Source organism: Balaenoptera physalus (assembly GCF_965194825.1).
Source record: "Balaenoptera physalus genome assembly, chromosome: 1".
Lineage (NCBI taxonomy): Eukaryota > Metazoa > Chordata > Mammalia > Artiodactyla > Balaenopteridae > Balaenoptera > Balaenoptera physalus.
In genome coordinates this window covers 135,945,573-135,968,792 of record NC_138882.1, presented here as the reverse complement: position 1 = coordinate 135,968,792, position 23,220 = coordinate 135,945,573, and the positions used below count along the sequence as shown (strand labels likewise).

Genomic DNA, 23,220 nt, shown 5'->3' with positions numbered 1-23,220 from the left:
TTCAGCATGAGAAGTAAGTAAAAGAGTGGAAGGGAAAGGAGGAAAAGACACCAAAAGTAAAAAAAAAAAAAATTAACTAAAACTGCACTGAAAAAAGCATATATGACAATCACATTTATGAATTTATAAGTGATAGCTTATTTTAACATATATATAAAGCATTTTCAAATATAAAAGAAGTTGAAAAGAACTACAAATTAATTACTTCACTTGTTATCAACAATTTATGACTCTGTTACACTCTGCCACATCTTCAACAGTGTTGATATTTCTCTAAGTTCATACATAATGTTCATCGAATAAATTCAGTAAATGGGATTCTTAAACAATATTCAATGAGCACAACTTAATATGACCTTGTATCAACATATTGCTTTAGAAAAATGAGAGTGTCAGCAAAAATCTATCAGTGGGAACACGAGAATTTGCAAATACTCTTTACTGGACTTTGACTCCTAAAATGTAGCAGATTCAATCTACATTATGAGTCCTGCTGAACATGAGAAGCAATTTATCCAATCTAGCTTACAGAGAGCTAAGAGTAGAAATCAGACTAAAGAGGAGGAGCCTAGCAAAAGGTTTGATAAAAGCTAAGTACATCCAAGAAGGCAGAAAATCAAGCTCAAGGGAAGGAAGTGTAAGACTGGTAGCCAAGAACTAAAAAATGCAGGCAGTATCCAGCTATCAGTGGAAGTGTCCAACTCATATAGCCATGGCAGAAGAAATTAATTGAGAATCTTAATTCTAGACCAGAGGCTCTTTGCTTTATGCCTTATATCATGCAGTGTCAGTGTGTGGTACAGCTAGAAGTCATAGGTTTTAGTAGTTCAAAGACAAGAGGCTGTCAGGTCCTACCCGCACTTGATAAAATCAGTTGCTAAAGTCTAGCTTTCTGGCACTTTTTTAAAGTTATCTGAAAAATAAGACAGGTTTATCAGGTCAAATTCCTTATAGTTGAGCCTTCTCTATTGAGATAATATTTCATTGTGAAGTTTCAGTAGCTGTGTATGTAGCAGGGCAGTCTCTGGTTTGTCTGCACACAAAGGACACTTTCTACCTTGGATGGTCGTTAGTCTGTATAACACCTTACAGAGTTAACCACAAAAGTATCCTCAGTAAAGAAGTTTTATTTTCTCCCTTCTCATCAATGGCCTAAAGGGATCTATGGCCCAAGATAGTACTGAAACATATTTGCAGTACACCACACAGATTTGAGCCCAATCCCCAAGACTAGGTTGAACAGGAAAAAAAATGGTAGTAGGTTTTTACATATGACATATAGGCAAAAATAGTGGATGAGATCCCCCAAACATTGGGCCTCTTTCAACATAAGTAAAATTATTTTTATAGGAAAGCAAAAATTAAAACAGTATTAAAGCACTGTAGTGAAGAGCTCAGTAAAAGAGTCTAGATTTCCAGATTTCTGCCTGGAAATAATTAGTCCTGTCTAAAGCCTACCAATAACTAATAGTCATGTTATGTTTGGGTGACCATGATGTTAGAGAATTCCAGACAGAACACAGTCTACTGGCCCTGAATTGTAGGAGGTATTGGGAAGACTTTCAGGAAACAGTCAACTGAAGATATTATCAGCTAAAAAGTTTCATCTGGAGAACACTGTTGTAACAATCTTTTAGAGTTGTGGCCTATATCCTTTCTGTACTTAGAAAGAAAGTCTCTTGGAGATGAATTACCATCTACTATTTCAGTGCATCACAAGTACCTTAAAGTCCACAGTTCCAGTGCTGAACTTCACTTTTCCATCACTGTCGGTAGTTTTTCCAGTATCCCCAAGCTCATTTAGAAAGAATAGAAATAACATTTTCTAGATCCTGTGAATCATCCTAGGCCTATTTCTTACTCCCACATCCAATCAGTCAACAAGTTCTGTCAAATCTGTCTAATTTGCTTATTCATTTCCTTCTGTCTGGAACTGTCTGCCCCCAGAGCCACCCGTGGCTGGCTCCTCTCTTATCATCCATATCTTAAATCAAATGTCACTTGCCCTAGAACTCTTTGATGACCCTTCCATCTAAAGTAGCCTCTCCCACCCCAGCACTTCCCAAAAACCCTATTTTAATTTCTTTGTAACACTGATTACTATCGCACATTCTCTTACTTATTACTTGTTTCTCCCCTTTCTAAAATTTCTCCTTGAGAGCAGGAAACTTGCATAGCTTATTCATCACTGAATCTTCATTGCCTTGTACACTGTCCAGTTCATAGTATGCATTTAACATGAATGTACATTTTAAATTCACTCATTATTGAATTCACTCATCAAATACTTATTAAGCACTTGTGTGCGAGGCACTGTGTTAGGCATAGGAGATACGTTGGTAGGCAGAAACGAACCCTACCTTTGTACTCATGGATCTTATATTTAATAAAAGAGATATATACTAATCAAATAATCACATAAATAAATGTAAAATTATAACTATAAGTAGTGACTTTCATCTGTTTTCCCTTCTCTTTATCTCCATTACCATTGCTTTAGTTTAGGTTATCATGCCTCAGCTATTAAAATCATCTATTTCCCTGCCTCCACTCTTGCACCCTCCACTATGTTTTTCCAAAACTAAAGTGCAAATATTAACTCATTTTCTACATTAAAATCCTTAATAACTTCAATGGCCTTCAAGAACAAATATCTAAACTCTTTAAGATAATGGCCATTTATGACCTGCCCTTCAACTATCTATCTCTTCTTCCCCTCCTCACACTCTATGCTCCAGTCACCCCTGAATTACACTCTTATCCCTTGGCCATTATGTATGTTGTTCCTTCTGTCCTGTACATATTTTCCTACTCGTTGATTAAGTGATTCACTTACTTATAATTCAGTGGAGATAAACTCCCCCAGAGAGCCTTTTCTGAACTCACTCAGACTGGCTCAGCCATCCCTTTTCTGTGTTCTCTTAGCAAAAAATACGTTATCCTGTTGTGCTATAACTGTTTATTTACTTGCTTGTTTCCCTTGCAGGCCAACAATTTCCTTTGTGGCAGAGTGTCTTTAATATTTCTATCTCCTTTGCCTAGAGCAGTAGCAAGTATGTAGAATAAATGGAAAGATGGTTGGATGGATGAATGGATGGATGAGTTCCCTTGACAAAATTAAAAATAAAAGTCTAAGGTAATATTCAACACAGCTTCAAACAGGTACTATTAAGAATATGTGTAAACAGTAAGTTAAGCAAAATGAGAAGACAGAGAAATACACAGCAGATGAAGGAGCAAGATAAAAACCCACCAGACCAAACAAATGAAGAGGAAAAAGGCAGTCTACCTGAAAAAGAATTTAGAGAATGATAGTAAAGATGATCCAAAATCTTGGAAATAGAATGGAGAAAATACAAGAAATATTTAACAAGGACCTAGAAGAACTAAAGAGCAAACAAACAATGATGAACAACACAATAAATGAAGTTTAAAATTCTCTAGAAGGAATCAATAGCAGAATAACTGAGGCAGAAGAATGGATAAGTGACCTGGAAGATAAAATAGTGGAAATAACTACCGCAGAGCAGAATAAAGAAAAAAGAATGAAAAGAATTGAGAACAGCCTCAGAGACCTCTGGGACAACATTAAACACACCAACATTCGAAATATAGGGGTCCTAGAAGAAGAAGAGAAAAAGAAAGTTTCTGAGAAAATACTTGAAGAGGTTATAGTTGAAAACTTCCTTAATATGGGAATGGAAAGTGTCAATCAAATCCAGGAAGCATAGAGAGTCTCATACAGGATAAATCCAAGGAAAAACACACCAAGACACATATTAATCGAACTATCAAAAATTAAATACAAAGAAAAAATATTAAAAGCAGCAAGGGAAAAGTAACAAACAACATACAAGGGAATCCCCATAAGGTTAACAGCTGATCTTTCAGCAGAAACTCTGCAAGCCAGAAGGGAGTGGCAGGACATATTTAAAGTGATGAAAGAGAAATACCTACAACCAAGATTACTCTACCCAGCAAGCATCTCATTCAGATTCGACAGAGAAATTAAAAGCTCTCCAGACAAGCAAAAGCTAAGAGAATTCAGCATGACCAAACCAGCTTTACAACAAATGCTAAAGGAACTTCTCTAGGCAGGAACCACAAGGGAAGGAAAAGACCTACAATAACAAACCCAAAACAATAAAGAAAATTGTAATAGGAACATACATATCAATAACTACCTTAAATGTAAATGGATTAAATGCTCCAACCAAAAGGCATAGACTGGCTGAATGGAGACAAAAACAAGACCCGTCTATATGCTGTCTACAAGAGACCCACTTCAGACCTAGGGACACATACTGACTGAAAGTGAGGGGATGGAAAAAGATATTCCATGCAAATGGAAATCAAAAGAAAGCTGAGGTAGCAATTCTCATATCAGACAAAATAGACTTTAAAATAAAGACTATTACAAGAGACAAAGAAGGACATGACATAATGATCAAGGGATCAATCCAAGAAGAAGATATAACGACTGTAAATATTTATGCACCCAACATAGGAGCACCTCAGTACTTAAGGCAAATGCTAACAGCCATAAAAGGGGAAATTGACAGTAACACAATCATAGTAGGGGACTCCAACATCCCACTTTCACCAATGGACAGATCATCCAAAATGAATATAAACAAGGAAACACAAGCTTTAAATGATACATTAAACAAGATAGACTTAATTGGTATTTATAGGACATTCCATCCAAAAACAACAGAATACACTTTCTTCTCAAGTGCTCATGGAACTTTCTCCAGGATAGATCATATCTTGGGTCACAAATCAAGCCTCAGTAAATTTAAGAATATTGAAATCATATCAATTATTTTTTCTGACCATAACGCTGAGACTAGCTATCAATTACATGAAAAAAACTGTAAAAACTACAAACACATGGAAGCTAAACAATACACTAATAAATAACCAACAGATCACTGAAGAAATCAAAGAGAAAATCAAAAAATACCTAGAAATGAAAGACTATGAAAACATGACGACCCAAAACCTTTGGGATGCAGCAAAAGCAGTTCTAAGAGGGACGTTTAGAACAATACAATCCTACCTCAAGAAACAAGAAGCATCTCAAATAAACAACCTAACGTTACACCTAAAGCAATTAGAGAAAGAACAAAAAAAACCCAAAGTTAGCTGAAGGAAAGAAATCTTAAAGGTCAGATCAGAAATAAATGAAAAAGAAATGAAGGAAACAGTAGCTAAGATCAATAAAACTAAAAGCTGGTTCTTTGAGAAGATAAACAAAATTGATAAAACACGAGCCAGACTCATCAAGAAAAAAAGAGAGAAGATGCAAATCAATAGAATTAGAAATGAAAAAGGAGAAGTAACAACTGACACTGCAGAAATACAAAGAATCATGAGAGATTACTACAAGCAACTCTATGCCAATAAAATGGACAACCTGGAAGAAATGGACAAATTCTTTGAAAAGCACAATCTCCTGAGGCTGGACCAGGAAGAAATAGAAAATATAAACAGACCAATCACAAGCACTGAAATTGAAACTGTGATTAAATATCTTCCAACAAAGAGACGCCCAGGACCAGATGGCTTCACAAGCTAATTCTATCAAACATTTAGAGAAGCGCTAACACCTATCCTTCTCAAACTCTTCCAAAGTACAGCAGAGGGAGAACACTCCCAAACTCATTCTACGAGGCCACCATCACCCTGATACCAAAACCAGACAAAAAGGTCACAAAAAAAGGGAAACGACAGACCAATATCACTGATGAACATAGATGCAAAAATCCTCAACAAAATACTAGCAAACAGAATCCAACAGCACATTAAAAGTATCATACACCATGATCAAGTGGGGTTTATCCCAGGAATGCAAGGATTCTTCAATATCAACCAATGTGATAACCCATATTAACAAATTGAAGAAGAAAAACCATAGGATCATCTCAATAGATGCAGAAAAAGCTTCTGACAAAATTCAACACACATTTATGATAAAAACTCTCCAGAAAGTAGGCATAGAGGGAAGTTACCTCAACATAACAAAGGCCATATATCCCACAGCCAGCATCATTCTCAGTGGTGAACCCACAGCCAACATCGTTCTCAATGGTGAAAAACTGAAACCATTTCCACTAAGATCAGGAACAAGACAAGGTTGCCCACTCTCACCACTATTATTCAACATAGTTTTGGAAGTTTTAGCCACAGCAATTAGAGAAGACAAAGAAATAAAAGGAATCCAAATCGGAAAAGAAGTAAAACTGTCACTGTTTGCAGATGAAATGATACTATACATAAAGAATCCCAAAGACACTATCAGAAAACTACTACAGCTAATCAATGAATTTGGTAAAGTAGCAGGGTATAAAATTAATGCACAGAAATCTCTTGCGTTCGTATACACTAATGATGAAAAATCTGAAAGAGAAATTAAGGAAACACTCCCATTGACCACTGCAACAAAAAGAATAAAATACCTAGGAATAAACTTACCTAAGGAGACGAAAGACCTGTATGAAGAAAATTATAAGACACTGATGAAAGAAATTAAAGATGATAACAACAAATGGAGAGATATACCATATTCCTGGATTGGAAGAATCAATATTGTGAAAATGACTATAGTACCCAAAGCAATCTACAGATTCAATGCAATCCCTATCAAATTACCAATGGCATTTTTTACAGAACTAGAACAAAAAAATCTGAAAATTTGTATGGAGACACAAAAGACCCCGAATAGCCAAAGCAGTCTTGAGGGAGAAAAAAAACGGAGCTGGAGGAATCAGACTCCCTGACTTCAGACTATACTACAAAGCTACAGTAATCAAGACAATATGGTACTGGCACAAAAACAGAATTATAGATCAATGGAACAAGATAGAAAGTCCAGAGATAAACCCACACACATATGGTCACCTTATCTTTGACAAAGGAGGCAAGAATATGCAATGGAGAAAAGACAGCCTCTTGAATAAGTGGTGCTGGGAAAACTGGACAGCTACATGTAAAAGAATGAAATTAGAACACTCCCTAACACCATACACAAAAAGAAACTCCAAATGGATTAAAGACCTAAATGTAAGGCCAGACACTATCAAACTCTTAGAGAAAAACTTAGAAAGAACACTCTTTGACATACATCACAGCAAGATCCTTTTTCACCCACCTCCTAGAGAAATGGAAATAAAAACAAAAATAAACAAATGGGACCTAATGAAACTTAAAAGCTTTTGCCCAGCAAAGGAAACCATAAACAAGATGAAAAGACAACCCTCAGAATGGGAGAAAATATTTGCAAATGAAGCAACTGACAAAGGATTAATCTCCCAAATATACAGGCAGCTCCTACAGCTCAATATCAAAAAAAAACAACAACCCAATCCAAGAATGGGCAGAAGATCTAAATAGACATTTCTCCAAAGAAGATATACAGATTGCCAACAAACATATGAATGGATGCTCAACATCACTAATCATTAGAGAAATGCAAATCAAAACTACAATGAGGTATCACCTCACACCAGTCAGAATGGCCATCATCAAAAAATCTACAAACAACAAATGGTGGAGAGGGTGTGGAGAAAAGGGAACCCTCTTGCACTGTTGGTGGGAATGTAAATTGATACAGCCACTATGGAGAATAGTATGGAGGTTCCTTAAAATACTAAAAATAGAACTACCATACGACCCAGCAATCCCAGTACTGAGCATATACCCTAAGAAAACCATAATTCAAAAAGAGTCATGTACCAAAATGTTCATTGCAGCTCTATTTACAATAGCCAGGACATGGAAGCAACCTAAGTGTCCATTGACAGATGAATGGAGAAAGAGTATGTGGCACATGTATACAATGGAACATTACTCCGCCATAAAAAGAAACGAAATTGAGTTATTTGTAGTAAGGTGGATGGACCTAGAGACTATCATACAGAGTGAAGTAAGTCAGAAAGAGAAAAACAAATACCGTATGCTAACACATATATATGGACTCTAAAAAAAAAAAAAAAAGTTTCTGAAGAACCTAGGGGTAGGACAGGAATAAAGACACAGACATAGAGAATAGACTTGAGGACAGGGGGAGGGGGAAGGGTAAGCTGGGACAAAGTGAGAGAATGGCATGGACCTATATACACTACGAAATGTAAAATAGATAGCTAGTGGGAAGCAGCCACATAGCACGGGGATATCAGCTCGGTGCTTTGTGTCCACCTAGAGGGGTGGGATAGGGAAGGTGGAAGGGAGGCCCAAGAGGGAGGAGCTATGATGATATATGTTTATGTATAGCTGACTCACTTTGTTATACAGCAGAAACTAGCACACCATTGTAAAGCAATTATTCTCCAATAAAGATGTTAAAAAAAAAAAAAGAATGTGTGGAAAAAATATTGGCCAGAACAGAAGGCTAGTGAAGCCCATTTTGAATATTCCGAGCACTGTGGAGGGTAGCACTCAGTAATAAGTTCACTAAATGTATTCCATGTTTGTTGTTAAGAAAAAAAACATTAACTATCCATAGCCCTATATTTGAAATGTTAGAAGGTAAGGCAACATAGCAATCGTATTATCAGATTGAAGGACAGTTTGCAAGATTTCTACCACTGATGAAACACAAACTTAAACAAAGAATATTAACCCTGAAAACAAAGGGTATTAAAAACCTCTAATCTTCAGTAGGAACTCTGTAACCAAAGAAGAAAAAGGTATGGTGACAATCTTTTTTCACTAGATACATGGAATCATGGAAGCAATACCATATGTTAGAGAAATTTGAATATTTAGACAAATAAAATATAGTGCAGGCTTAGACTTATAATTAGTATATGGCAACAACTGCTCTGCTAGGGAAGTTGACTATTTTTTTCTAGTGAAGAGGAACATGAGGGCACAAAGATAAGCTGGTCCTTGAGAAACTCTCAGCATGTTTGCAAGCAGAAAGTTGTTTGCTGCAGTTAGCCATTAGGGACAGAATAAGTATTGCACAGAAAGTATTGGGTTGGCCAAAAAGTTCGTTCGGGTTTTCTGTAACATCTTACACAATAGCCTGGACGAACATTTTGGCCGACCCAGTATAAAAATAGGGTGATTCTAGTTATTCTACTGGAGAACATCCTAGCAGAGGGGAGCTACTTTCACGTTACATGCAACAAATCTAGAGAAAATAACTTCCCTTGCCTGAAAAGGGTAAACTAATTACTAGTGCAGGTACTTATATACCAGCTATGGTCCTAGTAGAGGTGTCAGTTGACCATCTGTAAAACATCCATACAATATTCAGCAAATATTCATTAAGTACCAGCTATATCAAGCATTAGACTACACGAACCCTAATTATTAGAAGGAAGAACTAAGGGTGGCTGATAGACTGGAGCAATAGTGAAATTTTAGGAGTCAACACTAATAGCCAATTAGATTAGATTCCAGCAGCCAAGGAAGTAAGTTCCTTAAGAGTCTCAGAATAAGTGAGCCACTGATGACAGTTCTTTTTATATAGATGACAGAGAGGCAGAGTATCTGAACAAAGTACCAGTCACCTCAGGAGTTATCTGAAAAATCAGCCTGTGAACAGGATAACTTCAGATCCACCAACAGTAATGAGTGAAGACATAACTCCTAGGTGCTACTGCCAAAAGGAAAAGAACATTTTGGGGTATATGGAATATTTGGAAAGGAATAACTGTGTCTAAATATATCTTATCTAACACTTGATCATGTGTTGATTTGTATTTGTCAAGGTGGCAAATTCTCAAATGACAAAGGAATGAAACCTAAGATAAATTCAACAAGATGCTTTTTCTATAAGTCTGTTATCATTTCTAACACTCAAATATTGGAAAGGAAGGTGAAGTGAGTCTTCTAATGGAAAAAGGAGATTTGGGTTGTGTGTGTGTGTTTGTGTGTGTGTGTAAGTCACTAGGTCTGAAAAGAAAAGAATAGATAGTAAAAATGAGAGAAAGTGGAGTCTTCTTCCTACTTCCTCTCCACTAAAGCTAATGTTTTGGGGTTTTTTTATGGGAGATGTGGTTTTCAAGGGAGACAGGGTTGCTGTGTCAGGCTTGGGGTGGCTGCAGGGTCTGGAAGTATAGCCATAAAGCTAAAGAGAATCTGAAGAACCAGCAAGTGTGGCCCACAGCAGCAGGCTGGATGGTAGAACGGTGTATCCTTTCATCCTCCCAAAGTAAATTTAAAGAACTTTTAGAGGTTAGGATCTGATGGCATCAAGACTTTTTAGACACAGACCTTCTGACTACAAGAGTTACTTACCATTTTCTATTTATAAAACATCTTACTATAATCCTGCCTTAAGAATATATGTATTACCAGATGTCCCATATAAGGTATACATCAGAACATTCTTAAAAATCATAATAAAAATCATAACAATAACCATTACTTATAGTGGTGTTATTCAAAGCAAAGTTTCTTTTCAATTAGCTTCAAAATTAATTTGTTAGCACTGAATATCAATTCTGCATTAGTACTCCTCTGGTAATTATTGCTTACCATCAAGGCTCCATTAAGATTCCATGTTTGAAATGATGAATGTGTACCTCTATTGATTACTGCTTATGATTTATTGAGTTATTCTTAGAATAATGATGTTTCTAGCAATATGTTTAGTTTTTCCAACATTTGTGAATCTACTAAACCTTGAAAAGTGTACATATATATTTAAACTCACAGTTGGAATACTGCGTCATATTTTTTCAGGCCCTTAGGGACACTGGTATAAATACACTAGTTTAGTGAAGGCTCTATTACAAAATTTTCATACATTTCCATGCCAAAGGAACTTAGAAATATAAAAAATATTTTTATTTCGTTTCTGGTTGTGATTTTATTACAAGTTGCTTAGTTTTTAGTCTCCTCTTTCTCTTTTAATATCCTTCCTACCGTGAACCTACAGTGAAGATTTTTGTCAACATATATATTTAGATCTCTTAGCAATTTTTTTTTAGTTTTATAACTTGTTCTTGCAAGTTCCCAGTCTGAGAACAGACACATAAGTAAAGTCACGAGAAAGTTCTTTAAGAAAAGTTCTTTAAGAATGGAGAAGTCAGCTGATTCCCTCAGAGGAGTGCAAAGCAAGAAGGGTTGAATAACACATATAAAACCCTAAGTACAGAGCCATTTAAAGGGTCAGAACATGGTGCTGAAAGATTCAATGATCCACTGAAGAATATTAAGCTAAGGAGTGACATGATCACTTTGAATCTTTAACAGTTACATTAGCAGTTATGAAGCAAGTTTATGGAGGAAGGAATTGAGGTGTCTGGAGACAGAGAGATGGAGTTAGAGAACATTTCAATAGCTTAAAGATCATGTGGACCAGTTTAAATGAATAACAATGGAGTGGAGAGGAAAGACACAAGATATAGTTAAAAGACAGAGTCAAAAACACTTTAGTAAATGATTGAATTTGAGTTGGGAAAGATTGAAGGAAAAGAGACATCAGGATGAACCACTGATTGCTAGTTTGGAAAACTTGGTGAATTATTGTGCTATAAACAGATATATAAGAAGGTTTGGGAGAGATAGAAGGGGTAGGACAGATACTAGTTAGAAATATTGAGTTTAGTTTTGGACTGATTTAAGTTTTGGTGAAATGCTCTGATGAAGCGGTCCAACTGATATACAGATCCAAAGACCAGGAGAGAAACCTAGAAATAGAAGTTTGAGAATAATACCATAAAATTCATTATTATGCCCAGAGCAATCAGGGCTGAATTTCTAGTTCTAGTAGAATGATTAGATTAATTGAGATTAGTCAACATGGTGAGATATTTTATGAAGTCATTAAAATTATGTTTTTAATGATAAAAAAATGCTCAAATAATAATATCATATCAAATAAAAACAGAAAACAAAATTGCTTGTGCAGTAAAATCTCAATTGTGTAAAAGTTGGCCTTAAAAAGGCTGGACAGAAAAGCATTAGAGTTATAATGGTCCTACTAGGGTTAAACATTTATGATGACTTTTCCCCATCTTTCTATTTATTTATATTTTATAAGTTTTCTATGTGCATTACTCAAAAATCAATTTAGGTTAAGGGATGGCTTCCTGGAAAGATAATGATTAAGCTTAGTTTAAAGGTCTAGATAGAAATTAACCGGATGAAGAGGATAACAGTAATAGAGGTACATAAGTGAGGAATACAGTGTGCACAGGGATCTGTAAGCAGTTGAGGGTTGTTGAAACATTCATGATGTCAGAGAGTGGTCAGAAAGGAAGCTAGATAGGAAGGTGTGTTAGCCCTATGACAGCTTGTTATGTTGAGATTCTACCCAGTGTACTCTGAGCATCTGTTAAAGACATATATACACAGGGTAGTGTATTCATTTGCTAGGGTCACCACAGCAGAGTAACACAGACTGGCTTAAACAATAGAAATTTATTTTCTCACAATTTTGGAGGTCAGCAGTCTAAGATCAAGGTGTCAGCAGGGCTGGTTTCTTCTTAGGTCTCTCACCTTGACTTGCACAGAGCCGACTTCTCTCTATGTCTTCACATGGTCTTCCCTCCATAAATCTGTGTCCATATATCCTCTTCTTATAAGAACACCAATAACTGGTGTCCTTATTACATTAAGGTCCACCCTAGTGACCTCATTTTAACTTAATGACCTCTTTAAAGACCTATTTTTAAATACAGTCCTATTCTGAGTTACCAGGGGTTAAGACTTCAACATACGAATTTGGAGGAAGGGGAGACACAATTCAGTACATAACAGAGAGTGATATGGTTAAATTTCCTTTGTTAACCATGTGGAATATGGATTTGAGGGAGAAAAGATGGATGAACAGGCTGTTTTAATAATGTAGGCAAGAAATCATTATGTTGTTTAGAACAGTGAATGTATATAAATCAATGAATGCAAAACACATGTAATCATAATAATTCCAGATAGAGCAGCTAGGTTAGAGGGGAAATAATGAATTCAATTTGGGAAGATTCAATTCTATACCTAGTATAGAGTTAGATACAGGAATCTGAAGCTCAAAGACAGATTGTTGGGATGGAATTCTGGATTTGGGCATCATTAGTACATATGTTATTTGAAACAGTGGGAGCAGATCAGTGTATCTGAGTGATGAGAGCAATGGACTTCAAAGAGAAAACCAACATTTATAGATCAGGCAGAGAATGAGCCCATGAAGGAGACATGAAAATGTGAGGTAAAGCAGAAGAGTGCCTCATCATAGAATCTAAGGAAGCAGAGAGCTTTGATGAAGGGAATAATCAATAGTCAAAGAGAGCTTTGTGACCCTAAAGACAAAAACTGAGAAATGTTAGTTGGATTTGGAATTAGACGGACTTTTGGACGTGGATACTTAACGACAATTCCTTGAACTTCTATGTGCTAGACACTGGGTGAAGCATTATAAAGCATATAATTATATTTCATTTTGAGCTTCACTTAAGACTGAGAGAAGGGTTATTATGTCTGTTTTACAGATTAAGAAAACAATGGCTCAGGAAAGTCAAAGTACTATCTCAAGATCAACAGACAGCAGTAGATCAGTGGAAGTCAGCTCTAGACTTCTTTCTGTCACCAAAACTGGCATGATTAACCACTAGTAATACTAACTCCCTAAAAGTAAGGCAGTTTTATTAACTTGGAAGAACTAGAATTCCAGAGAGCTGTGGGTTAGTGAGTGAATGGTGAGGAAGTAAAATAGACTACCCTTTTCAGAAGAGAAGAAAGTAGGACAGAGACCAACCCATCTTGCTCTCCTTTGTTTAGTACATTGCCTGGAACACAGTAGATGCTCAATAAATTTTAGTTCAATGAACAAGAAATAAATGTGGACGTGAGCTAGGCATAAGGTGTACATGGAAGAGGAGGCAGCAGAGATGTAGATTGCATGCAGCCCAAGGGGGGAAAAAAATGTGGAGAGGATAACACTGAAGAAGAAAGAGAAGAAAACTTAAGCCAGGTGCTTCCTAGAAAATGTTGCTAGGGTTCAGGATCAAGAGCACAAGTAAGAATTTCACCCGAAACACCTTCTTTATGGTTGAACAAAAAAAGTGAAGTATAGAAATAAGTATGTAAGGACACGTGACAAGTTGCTTCATCTTTTAACAATCCTCTCCATATTAAGCTTCTTCAGGAAAGAATATCTCACTGTTTCCAATAAGTTATTTGTTTTCAAGTTTTAATAAATTCATACATGTAATGCCCTGTGCCTAGATTTCCCTCTTTTTCACTGTATGGTAATCTTTTATTGCAACATAAAGACTTAGATCACAGATTATCTCTTAGAATTATTTATTCAATTCTCCAGACAGAATCTGTCACTCCCTCTCTTTTCTATCTCTTAATGCAATCCTGTAGTGACTTGGAGGCCATAGATAAAACACTCTTACATTTATTTATTAAGTGCCTTTGAAATACCTTAGCATATCAACAAAATATTTCAAAATGTTATATGGAATATTTTAAAGCAAAGGAATTTCATAAGCTGATTTAGCTTGGACACAGTTGTATTTATTAATTCAACTTTTCTATATAAAATAATATATGTTTTAAATTTTCTTACTAGTCAGCTAAAGACCATTCTGTTAGATGACTGCATTTTGTAATAAAAGCACATTCTTAATTCATTGAGTTTTAATAATCTCATAACTGCAAGTGACACATAGGTTGGAAAATTTTATGCAATGTATTTAAAGAATAAAATGTCACTTGCCATTATAAAGATTTATCTATTGATCACTGTGATGTTTAAAGAAAATGATTTGTACTTGTGCCCTAGCTTCACTATCTTCAAAGCCAAATTGTGTGCTGTAATACTTTAAGCTTTCAGCTGGTGTTGAATTTTGGCTGGTTCAATAGTGGGATGAGATTACTCACTGCTATATTACTATTCTGTTAAACAAATTCATTCTTGAATAATCTATATGCCCTATGGGAAGGTTAAATGATAAGGCAGAAAGATCTGAAACAAAACACTAAGATTTCATTGTTTTGAGTTTGGCAGATGTCCAGTTGCATATTTCAAATTATCTAAGAAAAATACACAAAGTGCACAATTATATTCAACTTGAGCTTGAACTTGAGCTATATAGAATTATCCTCATCTAATTTATAAAGTATACTGGTATATATGAAATATGAATTATAACATTCTTTGTAACACTTTGCACATGCTGATATTTTCCTTCTATCACTAAATTAAGAATGTGAACTTAATAAACATATATTGGGAGAGTTAAGATAATGTTGTGGAATAGCTATATCAATTTGTCCATAAACACCTCTTTAAATAACTATTTAATATTATACCCAAAAATACATAAATAAAACTAAAACTGTAGCAGAATCTGAGACAAAATATCCTCACAAATAATCTGTGTATGCATTGCCTGCCAATTAAACTTGCAAATAGGTAATTTTTGCTCAGTCTATGTGCATTTTTAATCTACCTAATGTAAGCATTGAATTGTTCAACTTTTAGAACATTTGTCAAGTTCCAATGTAATTAATAATCATATGGATTTGAAGACTCTAGTTCTTTCTTTCTACTATGAAAATGCTTTAAGATTAATGTGCATTAATTTCATTTGTATGCAAAAATATTGTAATGTAAGATTATGTTTTTATTTTCTTAATTGAAAATGTAAGTCTAACTGGAGCAAAGAGAAATTTCTAATGCAGATAAACTATTCAATCATCATTTAATATTATGTATAACCATAATTGCATTTATCTGAGAAAACATAATTTGCTTTGTTTTGCTATTTAAGCATATCCAATTTTTAAATATGTTAGTAAAATTGTAGCATTTAATTAATTTGAATAAAATGTACATCAAAGTTGTAAGTGAAATATGTATATGTATAAGATTAATTGAAATATACGATTGGTGGCTTTTCTGGAAATAAAGGAGAGAAAAATTAAGGTAGAGTAGTAGCGTGATTAATTGATTCAGGATGGCTCCTGCTGAAAAATTATGTTCAGTAAGAGTTTGTCGTTATAATTTGTGATCATTTGTCACTTTACAGTATATCATATATAGTGGATTCAGGTGCACAAGCTGTATAAATGACTGTCATAAAAATGCCGATTTTTACAATAAAAAAGATGGTTATTTTACTGATTTAATTCAAAAGTCATTGTATATTAATTTGAGCTATTGTTGTGTTTCCAGAGATGGTAAATACTTTGTAAATGATTTTGTTCTCATATATGCATATATCATTTAAAAAATCAAATCAATTATTTTTAAAAAATATGTTTCAAGATACAAATTTCACATGTTTTTATTAAAACATGAAGATACTGGGCAAAAGTTGTTTTTTAAATATTTAGTAAAAAATAAATAGAAGGAATGATTATTTTTTACAACCCAAAACATTCTTTCACTCAAAATTCTTTTAATATAATAAAATGTACTCTTTTACAGTATGTTCCCTTCTGTATCTCACTGATTTCTTCAGTGTTGTTATCTCATATAAGAGCTTTTGTTAAACACTATAGATTAAGCTGAATTATTCTACATATGATGGGAACTGATAAATTTGAGAAGAAAATTTTATTTAACAGAGGACATTCATAAACCAAATTTTGTTATTTTCAGAGAGAAAAAGGGACACAAACTCAGAGTATCATACCAATGGGCTCATTTGTATTCTGCCTTAAACAGCAGACATCAATAATGCTTGTTATTGTAGAGTTAATTTAAATGGTTAGAAATAACCTTGGAAATAAAAGTTTAAGCAAGTTATTTTCATGAGACTGGTTTATTATGCAATGATTTTTATATGAATATTTTGCTTTCTTCTTTTAGGAAATATGCATATTTTTAGTCATCCTGTCAAATACCACTCAGTCTGATTTTCTGTTTCTATCCTATCTAGTACTTGTCTAATCCTAGAACTGTACCACTTTATGAAAATCTTGTTTATAACCTATTTATATAGAATTATATGAAAACAAACAAACATTTCACCTCCCTGTACTGTAGACCAATTGGTAACTATTTTAGTCGCCTTCTGCATTAGGAGTTCCATCTTTTGGGCATTGAAATTGATTTTTCTCATCTTAGCATCTGAAGATCCAGAGTGTGCCCCTTGCCCAATCGCCTGAGACTATACAGTGACACCTACAACAGAGGATGTGGAGGCAGCAGCTTTCGGGCACCAGAAATGGCAGCATCAGGAGCATCAGCACGAGTAGACTTTGTAGAGGTAGTTCTCCCAAACTGTATTATGAAACCAAACATTTTTGGTGTGCTGCCTGCTGATGGGGGCTGCCTTCTTACTGCCTAGTGTTATGCAAAATGTTTGGTCTTTGTTAAAGCTTAACAATAACATTTCTGACTAATATAGAGCAACCTGATTTTTTTTCCAAGTGTGTTCAGTTGCCTTAACTTTCAATTAACATGAAATTTTATCAGTCTCAGAAAAACATTAATACTCCTATCTTTGTCCAGTTTATTTCACTCTTAGTTTATATAAAGCTGCTGTCACATATAATTTTCGTAGAATTTTTTTTGACTAGATCAGAATAAACCATCATTTTAAAAGACATCCTAATGAAGTAAATAAGAGAATTTCTCTAGTCAGTTATATACTTCAGAGACTGAATAGGGTTGCCCAGGTTTTCTGTGTGGACCGCCTAGTGATGTTCCATTGTGAACTTATTTTGCAAAGTGAAAGATTATTACCAGATGGTCCCAGTCAAAATATGAAAGACCAGTGATTGATTGGTTTTACATATCCTTTCATTTTATGTAACTTAATGTGAAATAGTTATTTTGTAGCTATAAAACACATTTGTTAATTAACCACATTGGCTTTATGTATACAGTTCAATGACTTATAACATTTCAATTTGCATGTAGAATGAGCCTCTGTAATGATGTCTTTGCAAAATAAATAACAGTTGACACAATGGGTGCATTTGCTTTTAACATTTTATACATTTGACTTAGAAAAGTAGGATATATTTCATATTGAAATTTTGAAGAGTTTGAAATTCAGCATCCAGAGATCTTCATCTTGGGGCAGTACAACAAATTCATTCTTCACCCCATCTTCACTCCTTTTTGGAACAAGGCAAAATACAAAGAATTTATACTAGTTCTTTTGGAACTATTGCTTGATTAAATATAATTTGAACATTCTTTGCATAAACCAGATATGAGCAGGAGAGATACATTGACCTTAATAGTATTTTTATTTTTGTTTTTTCGTTTTTTTCTATTTTATTTTCTTATTTAGGAAATTACGAATTGTCATTTTTTGCCAGATCTACACTATGGAGTTGAAATGTACTTTTCTGAATATTTCCATTCTGTCTTAATGTATTTTAGTTATGTGAATTTATAAAATAATGGCCCTAAATGCATAGACCTTTGTAAAAAGTACATATATATTTGAAAGTGGATGTTGTTTTTTTAGTTAAAATTGTGTAAATACTGATTTTTCCATGAGTACTTACAAAGATCTTATGTAAAAATTCATAAACCTACTTAATTGAGTTTGTACAACATAGTTTTTAGCTGTGTGTCATATACTCATTGACTTCTGTCATTTTCACAATGTATTGCATATGTCTCTAGAAACTGTATATTGAAAGGTATGTTGCTCTTCTAAGAACACAAAAGTAAATCTCTGACTCTGCTTTAGAACAAATTGTGCTACTTTAGTATAGTTTTATAATGTGCTCTCATCATGTCCTTCAAATGCCATTTTCAAGATTACTTAAAACATTCTGCATGAAAGTAGCTTTAAAGTATTTAAGAAATACTTCTGCCTCTATCATGTTCCAAGTAAGGAACTGGATTTTCCATTGTTAAATTTTAAAAGTCTTACAGAGCTGCAGTTAAAATCTGCAGCATAGTGCAGTAGTTCTGTTTGATAATTATTTTGGTGGCGTGACCTAACTGCAGTAAACCATGTTGCATTCCTGGTCTTATGATAACATATTACAATTGAGACCTTGTATATATAGGATAAAGGAAACTTTTCTTAAGGAAAAGACATTAACAAGTAACAAATAATTGTTATTAAGTTGGAATGGTTTAAAACTGCATCAGCAGAAGTGATTACAAAAGTAAAAAATTAAATCAAATACCACCGAATATGATACTTGATTCGTTTTTGCCCACTGTTCATGCTATGTCACTGTAGTGTTCCAACAAGTGGAAGTGATTATAAATTTCTTCACAATGTTTATGGCACTCTAATCTTTTATGCTAAGAGGAGTCACATATACCAATTTAACAAAAATATTAAGTGTGTTCATTTCATAAAGTTACATAATTTTTAGCCTCTAGATATATATTTTTTTTAAACTAGATAAACTGGTAAAAGGATAAGATGTGTTTATGTGCATTTGTTATTATTGAAATAACAGTAATCTATTGAGCTATCTTTTAGAAATATAGTCTATTGATTATACATTCATGGGTAGTGGAATATGCATATTAAACCAGAATTTGACTAAATATACAATAATGACTAAAACAAAAAATAACTCTTAAGGAGAAGGCAGCACAATAGGTGCTTACCCATTCTCCAGGATACCAAGTATTACAACAGAACCCCTTCCTTCCTTGTAAGATAAGTGTCCCTCCTGGGAACCTGGGCCACCATTTGAGCAACATATTGAATTGCCTTTCAACATCTTATTGACATCTCATGAAGAGAAGTCAACTTTTATAGCTCTTAGCAGCGTCTTAGAAAATAGAATACATCTCCCTATGTTTCTCAGAAATTACAGGTTCCTGCATGTTTATTAAGAATTTCATATACTCTCCCATCCCTATTTTTTTGTTCATATCAAATTTTACCAACTACGATTTCTGCCATTTTTATTTTCTTTTAAATCAAGTCAACTTTTCCTGGAGCAAAACTGGCAGATCTAAATTTTGTCACAAAAGAATGCGATTATTTTTCAAATTTTTAGCCATAAACAAAACATAACAAAGTTATATTAGGTGTTGTCAGTTTTATATTATTTGCTTCTGCTACAGCAATCAATATAAATTGGATAAAGAATGATAATTTATATATATTTATTGGCAGAAAACCAGAAAATATTAGAAGGGCAAAAGTATAACATCTGGATGTCATTACAGTAAAAGTAACAGGTTCAGAACAGAAGGGGTTAGAACAGCCTGAGGCTGTGGAAACTACACAGTTGCTCAAAATCTCATTGAAGTAAAAATCTTCTATAAAACCAATAATTCCCCCTGCCCCTCACCCAATACATACAACTTGCTCTGACTGCAGCTGTATGATACATAAGGATGTAACATTTAAAACCGAACTCATAGTCATCTCTTGTGCTTGGGCAAATTTTGAAGAGAATACAAACCTTTAATTCAGGCCAGCTCAGTAAACATTTGTTAAGGGCCTACTGTGTGTCAAGCACTGTGATTAACATTAGAGACACCAGGTACAACAGAGCCCCTGCCGTTAGACAGATCACAGATCGGTAAGGAATATAGACAAGTAAAGCATTACATGCAATACAGCATGTTGCATAGGATTATAGAAAAGTGACAAATGAACAGAAATATTTGGTTGGCCAAAAAGTTCGTTAGAGTTTTTCTGTAACATCTTATGGAAAAACCCAAATGAACTTTTTGGCCAACCCAATAGTATAGCATAATGCTTGATCCTATCAGCAAAGTCCAGGTAAAAATTTACAAAAGAGGTGAAACCGAGGAGTCTTTTAAACAATAAATTTGAATCTAACAAGTGGGCAGAAGGAGTGTTGCTTGAAGAGGAAGCATGTCACAAGGAAATGAATGTGCAAAATCTCATGCGTGAGGAAGGACTAGCCAGGAGGTAGATAGAAAAGATCTCATGAAGGGCCTATGTGCCATCGGTTAGACTTCATTTGTGGGTAATGTTGAGATTCTACTGAAAGGTTTTAAGTAGAGGAATGATAGGTTTGTGAGTGATGGGATAAAATTTATTAAGTAAAGATTTATAGGCAATTTCTTCACTAAGGAAGCAAAGAACAAAAGATGCTCAGAATATTTTTTAACAGCTTTATTGAGGTGTATTTACACAATAGAAAACTTACCCATTAAAGTGTACAATTTAATAATTTTTAGTAAATTTACAGAGTTGTGTAATTATCACCACAACACAGCTTTCCACATTTCTGTCACCCCTACCAAAAGCCCTTCTGCTCATTCGCGGTCAATCCTCTATCTATCTGATCTCAGTTCCTCCTCCAGCCCCAGGCAACCACTATTCTGCTTTCTGTCTCTATAAATTTGCCTTTTCTGAACATTCCATGTAAATGGAATCCTATGATACGTAGTCTTTTTGTGTCTGTCTTCTTTCACTTAGAATAATGTTTTTGAGGTTTCTTCCAGATTGTTATGAGATAAACAGAACAGTATTTCACCCCCAAAAGACTGTGACTACTGGGAAAACAAGATGTATGAGAAGGATGTTGTGTGAACCTGGCCAAAATGTGGGGGACAAAAGGGCACAAAAGTGTGAGGACAGAATGGCATGGAAAGAGAGTTCAATCAGAGGAGAAGAATCAGAGGTTCACAATCACATGAAAGTAGAAGAAAATATGTCAAGATATTTTAATAAAATGCATTCAAGACTAAATCTTGAACTTCTATTTCCTCCCCACCTTAAAGGTTTGCAATGGGTAAACCTTGGACTTCCTGTTTGTGGATACAACTCTAGCGATATCACAAACTTGTTAGCTTCTTGTATTAAAATCACTTCTCCGAAGGACACAATACCTTAGAGAAAGCCAATAAATCATGACGGACTGACCTCGGCAGTTAAAATGTAAAGGGGCAAATGAATCTAGAGCAAGCTGTATTTTCCTTGGAAAACCACTTGGGGCAATGTGGTTGGTGACACTGAGACTAGAAGTGTAATTTTTTAGAGAATGCAGGATTGGTTTAAGAATTCCTGTTCAGTTGGAGAAACACTTAGGTGGCATTATAAGGCCACCCGAGTCATAAAAAAATTAAAGTTCTTTCTGCAGGAAGAGAAGGCTACTGGTAGTTTCTCTGGATCTACTTTCAAGCTCCACCCCATTAGCTGAAAAAGAGTGCCTTGCTGGACTACTAGTTACTAGAAAAAGTCATAGGATTACAGTGCAGCTGATGGAATAAAAAGACAAAGTGTTGGCCGGAATAGCCCACCACTTGGGTGTACAGGAAGGACAAGCTCAGAAACAAAGAAGTAACTAAGTAGGAGAGCCTGACAAAGATGTCCAGGTTTAATGTCATGACTGGCTTCAGGCCAGGAACCAGGTGAACCAAGGTTGGAGCATCAAAATGAAGCTACCAAGGCAGGTTTCCCAAGGGTCTATCAAGAGAACTCCCTTCCTGGAAACCCCGGCTCCATTGCCAGGGAAGCCAGAAGTGAACTTGCCACGCCTGACCCCTTAAGGGACCTTGTCCACTGTGGCCTCAGGAGGCAAAGAGAGACTTCTCAGTCCTAGTTAGAGACTTTCTGGAGCCATTCCAGGGTAAGGACTGGAACTCAGTTCCAAAGGTGCAGACTTAGGGTCCCCTGACATGGCCCAGGGTGGATAGGACAAGTCCAGAACCCTGAACGTTGGTGTGATCTGTTTGCTTCCATTAGAGTAATGAGTGTCCACAAGCTGCAAAACTGAAACTCTGGTCTTGAAAAGAGACAAGATTAAAGCCAATAATAATATACTTATGTCACAAGAAGTTGCCATTCCCCTGTGAGGTGTCCAGAGACATAGGAGAAGTATTTGCATACTCTGTTTGGGGAAGAAAAGAGACATAAAAATGGACTTGGATAAGATAGAGATTTTTGCATTTTTCCTCCCCCTTTTCCCACTTACTTTCTTCCCCAACCTCTGTTTTCTGAGAGGAGAAAAGACAAGTCACTGGCAGATTCTTTTAAAGAAAAGTTGCCAGAAGAGGAGACTCGTACTCATGTGGGCTTCGTGTGGAAGCTAGAGGTGAGGGGACATGACACATCGAGAGTACAGACTGTGGGATTTTATGCAGCACTGAGGAAAGAGATGATCGAAGGTAAAGATGGGGTGAATATGATAATAGGGTAAGAGAGTAAGCTTTTCTTAGGAGTTCTGGTGTGCTATAGAGTAGGATGGAAAATATCAATAAACAATGCTATGAACCAAGTTAGTAGATCCTCTTAGCTGTCAAACAACTCAAGGAAAGAAATTGCTATTTGGAGGCTATGTTTCTTTAAGCATCCTTTACAACAGTATTACAAGAGTGAATACTGATAGCAG

General features: G+C 35.1%; 1 protein-coding gene across 5 annotated transcripts in view; it reads left to right on the top strand.

Moving 5' to 3' along the window:
• The window catches only part of LRRC7 (leucine rich repeat containing 7), a 533,218-nt gene that overhangs the window by 289,957 nt on the left and 220,041 nt on the right, over window positions 1–23,220 (top strand). Inside the window, exon 8 of one of the 5 annotated variants that reach the window (XM_082418777.1) lies at window positions 17,039–21,490. The exons of the other annotated variants lie outside the window; for them this stretch is intronic. Coding sequence (XP_082274903.1) covers window positions 17,039–17,045 — 7 coding nt within the window. The 3' untranslated portion in view covers window positions 17,046–21,490. Of the gene's footprint in view, window positions 1–17,038; window positions 21,491–23,220 lie in introns of those variants that run through there. 5 annotated transcript variants of the gene reach the window in all.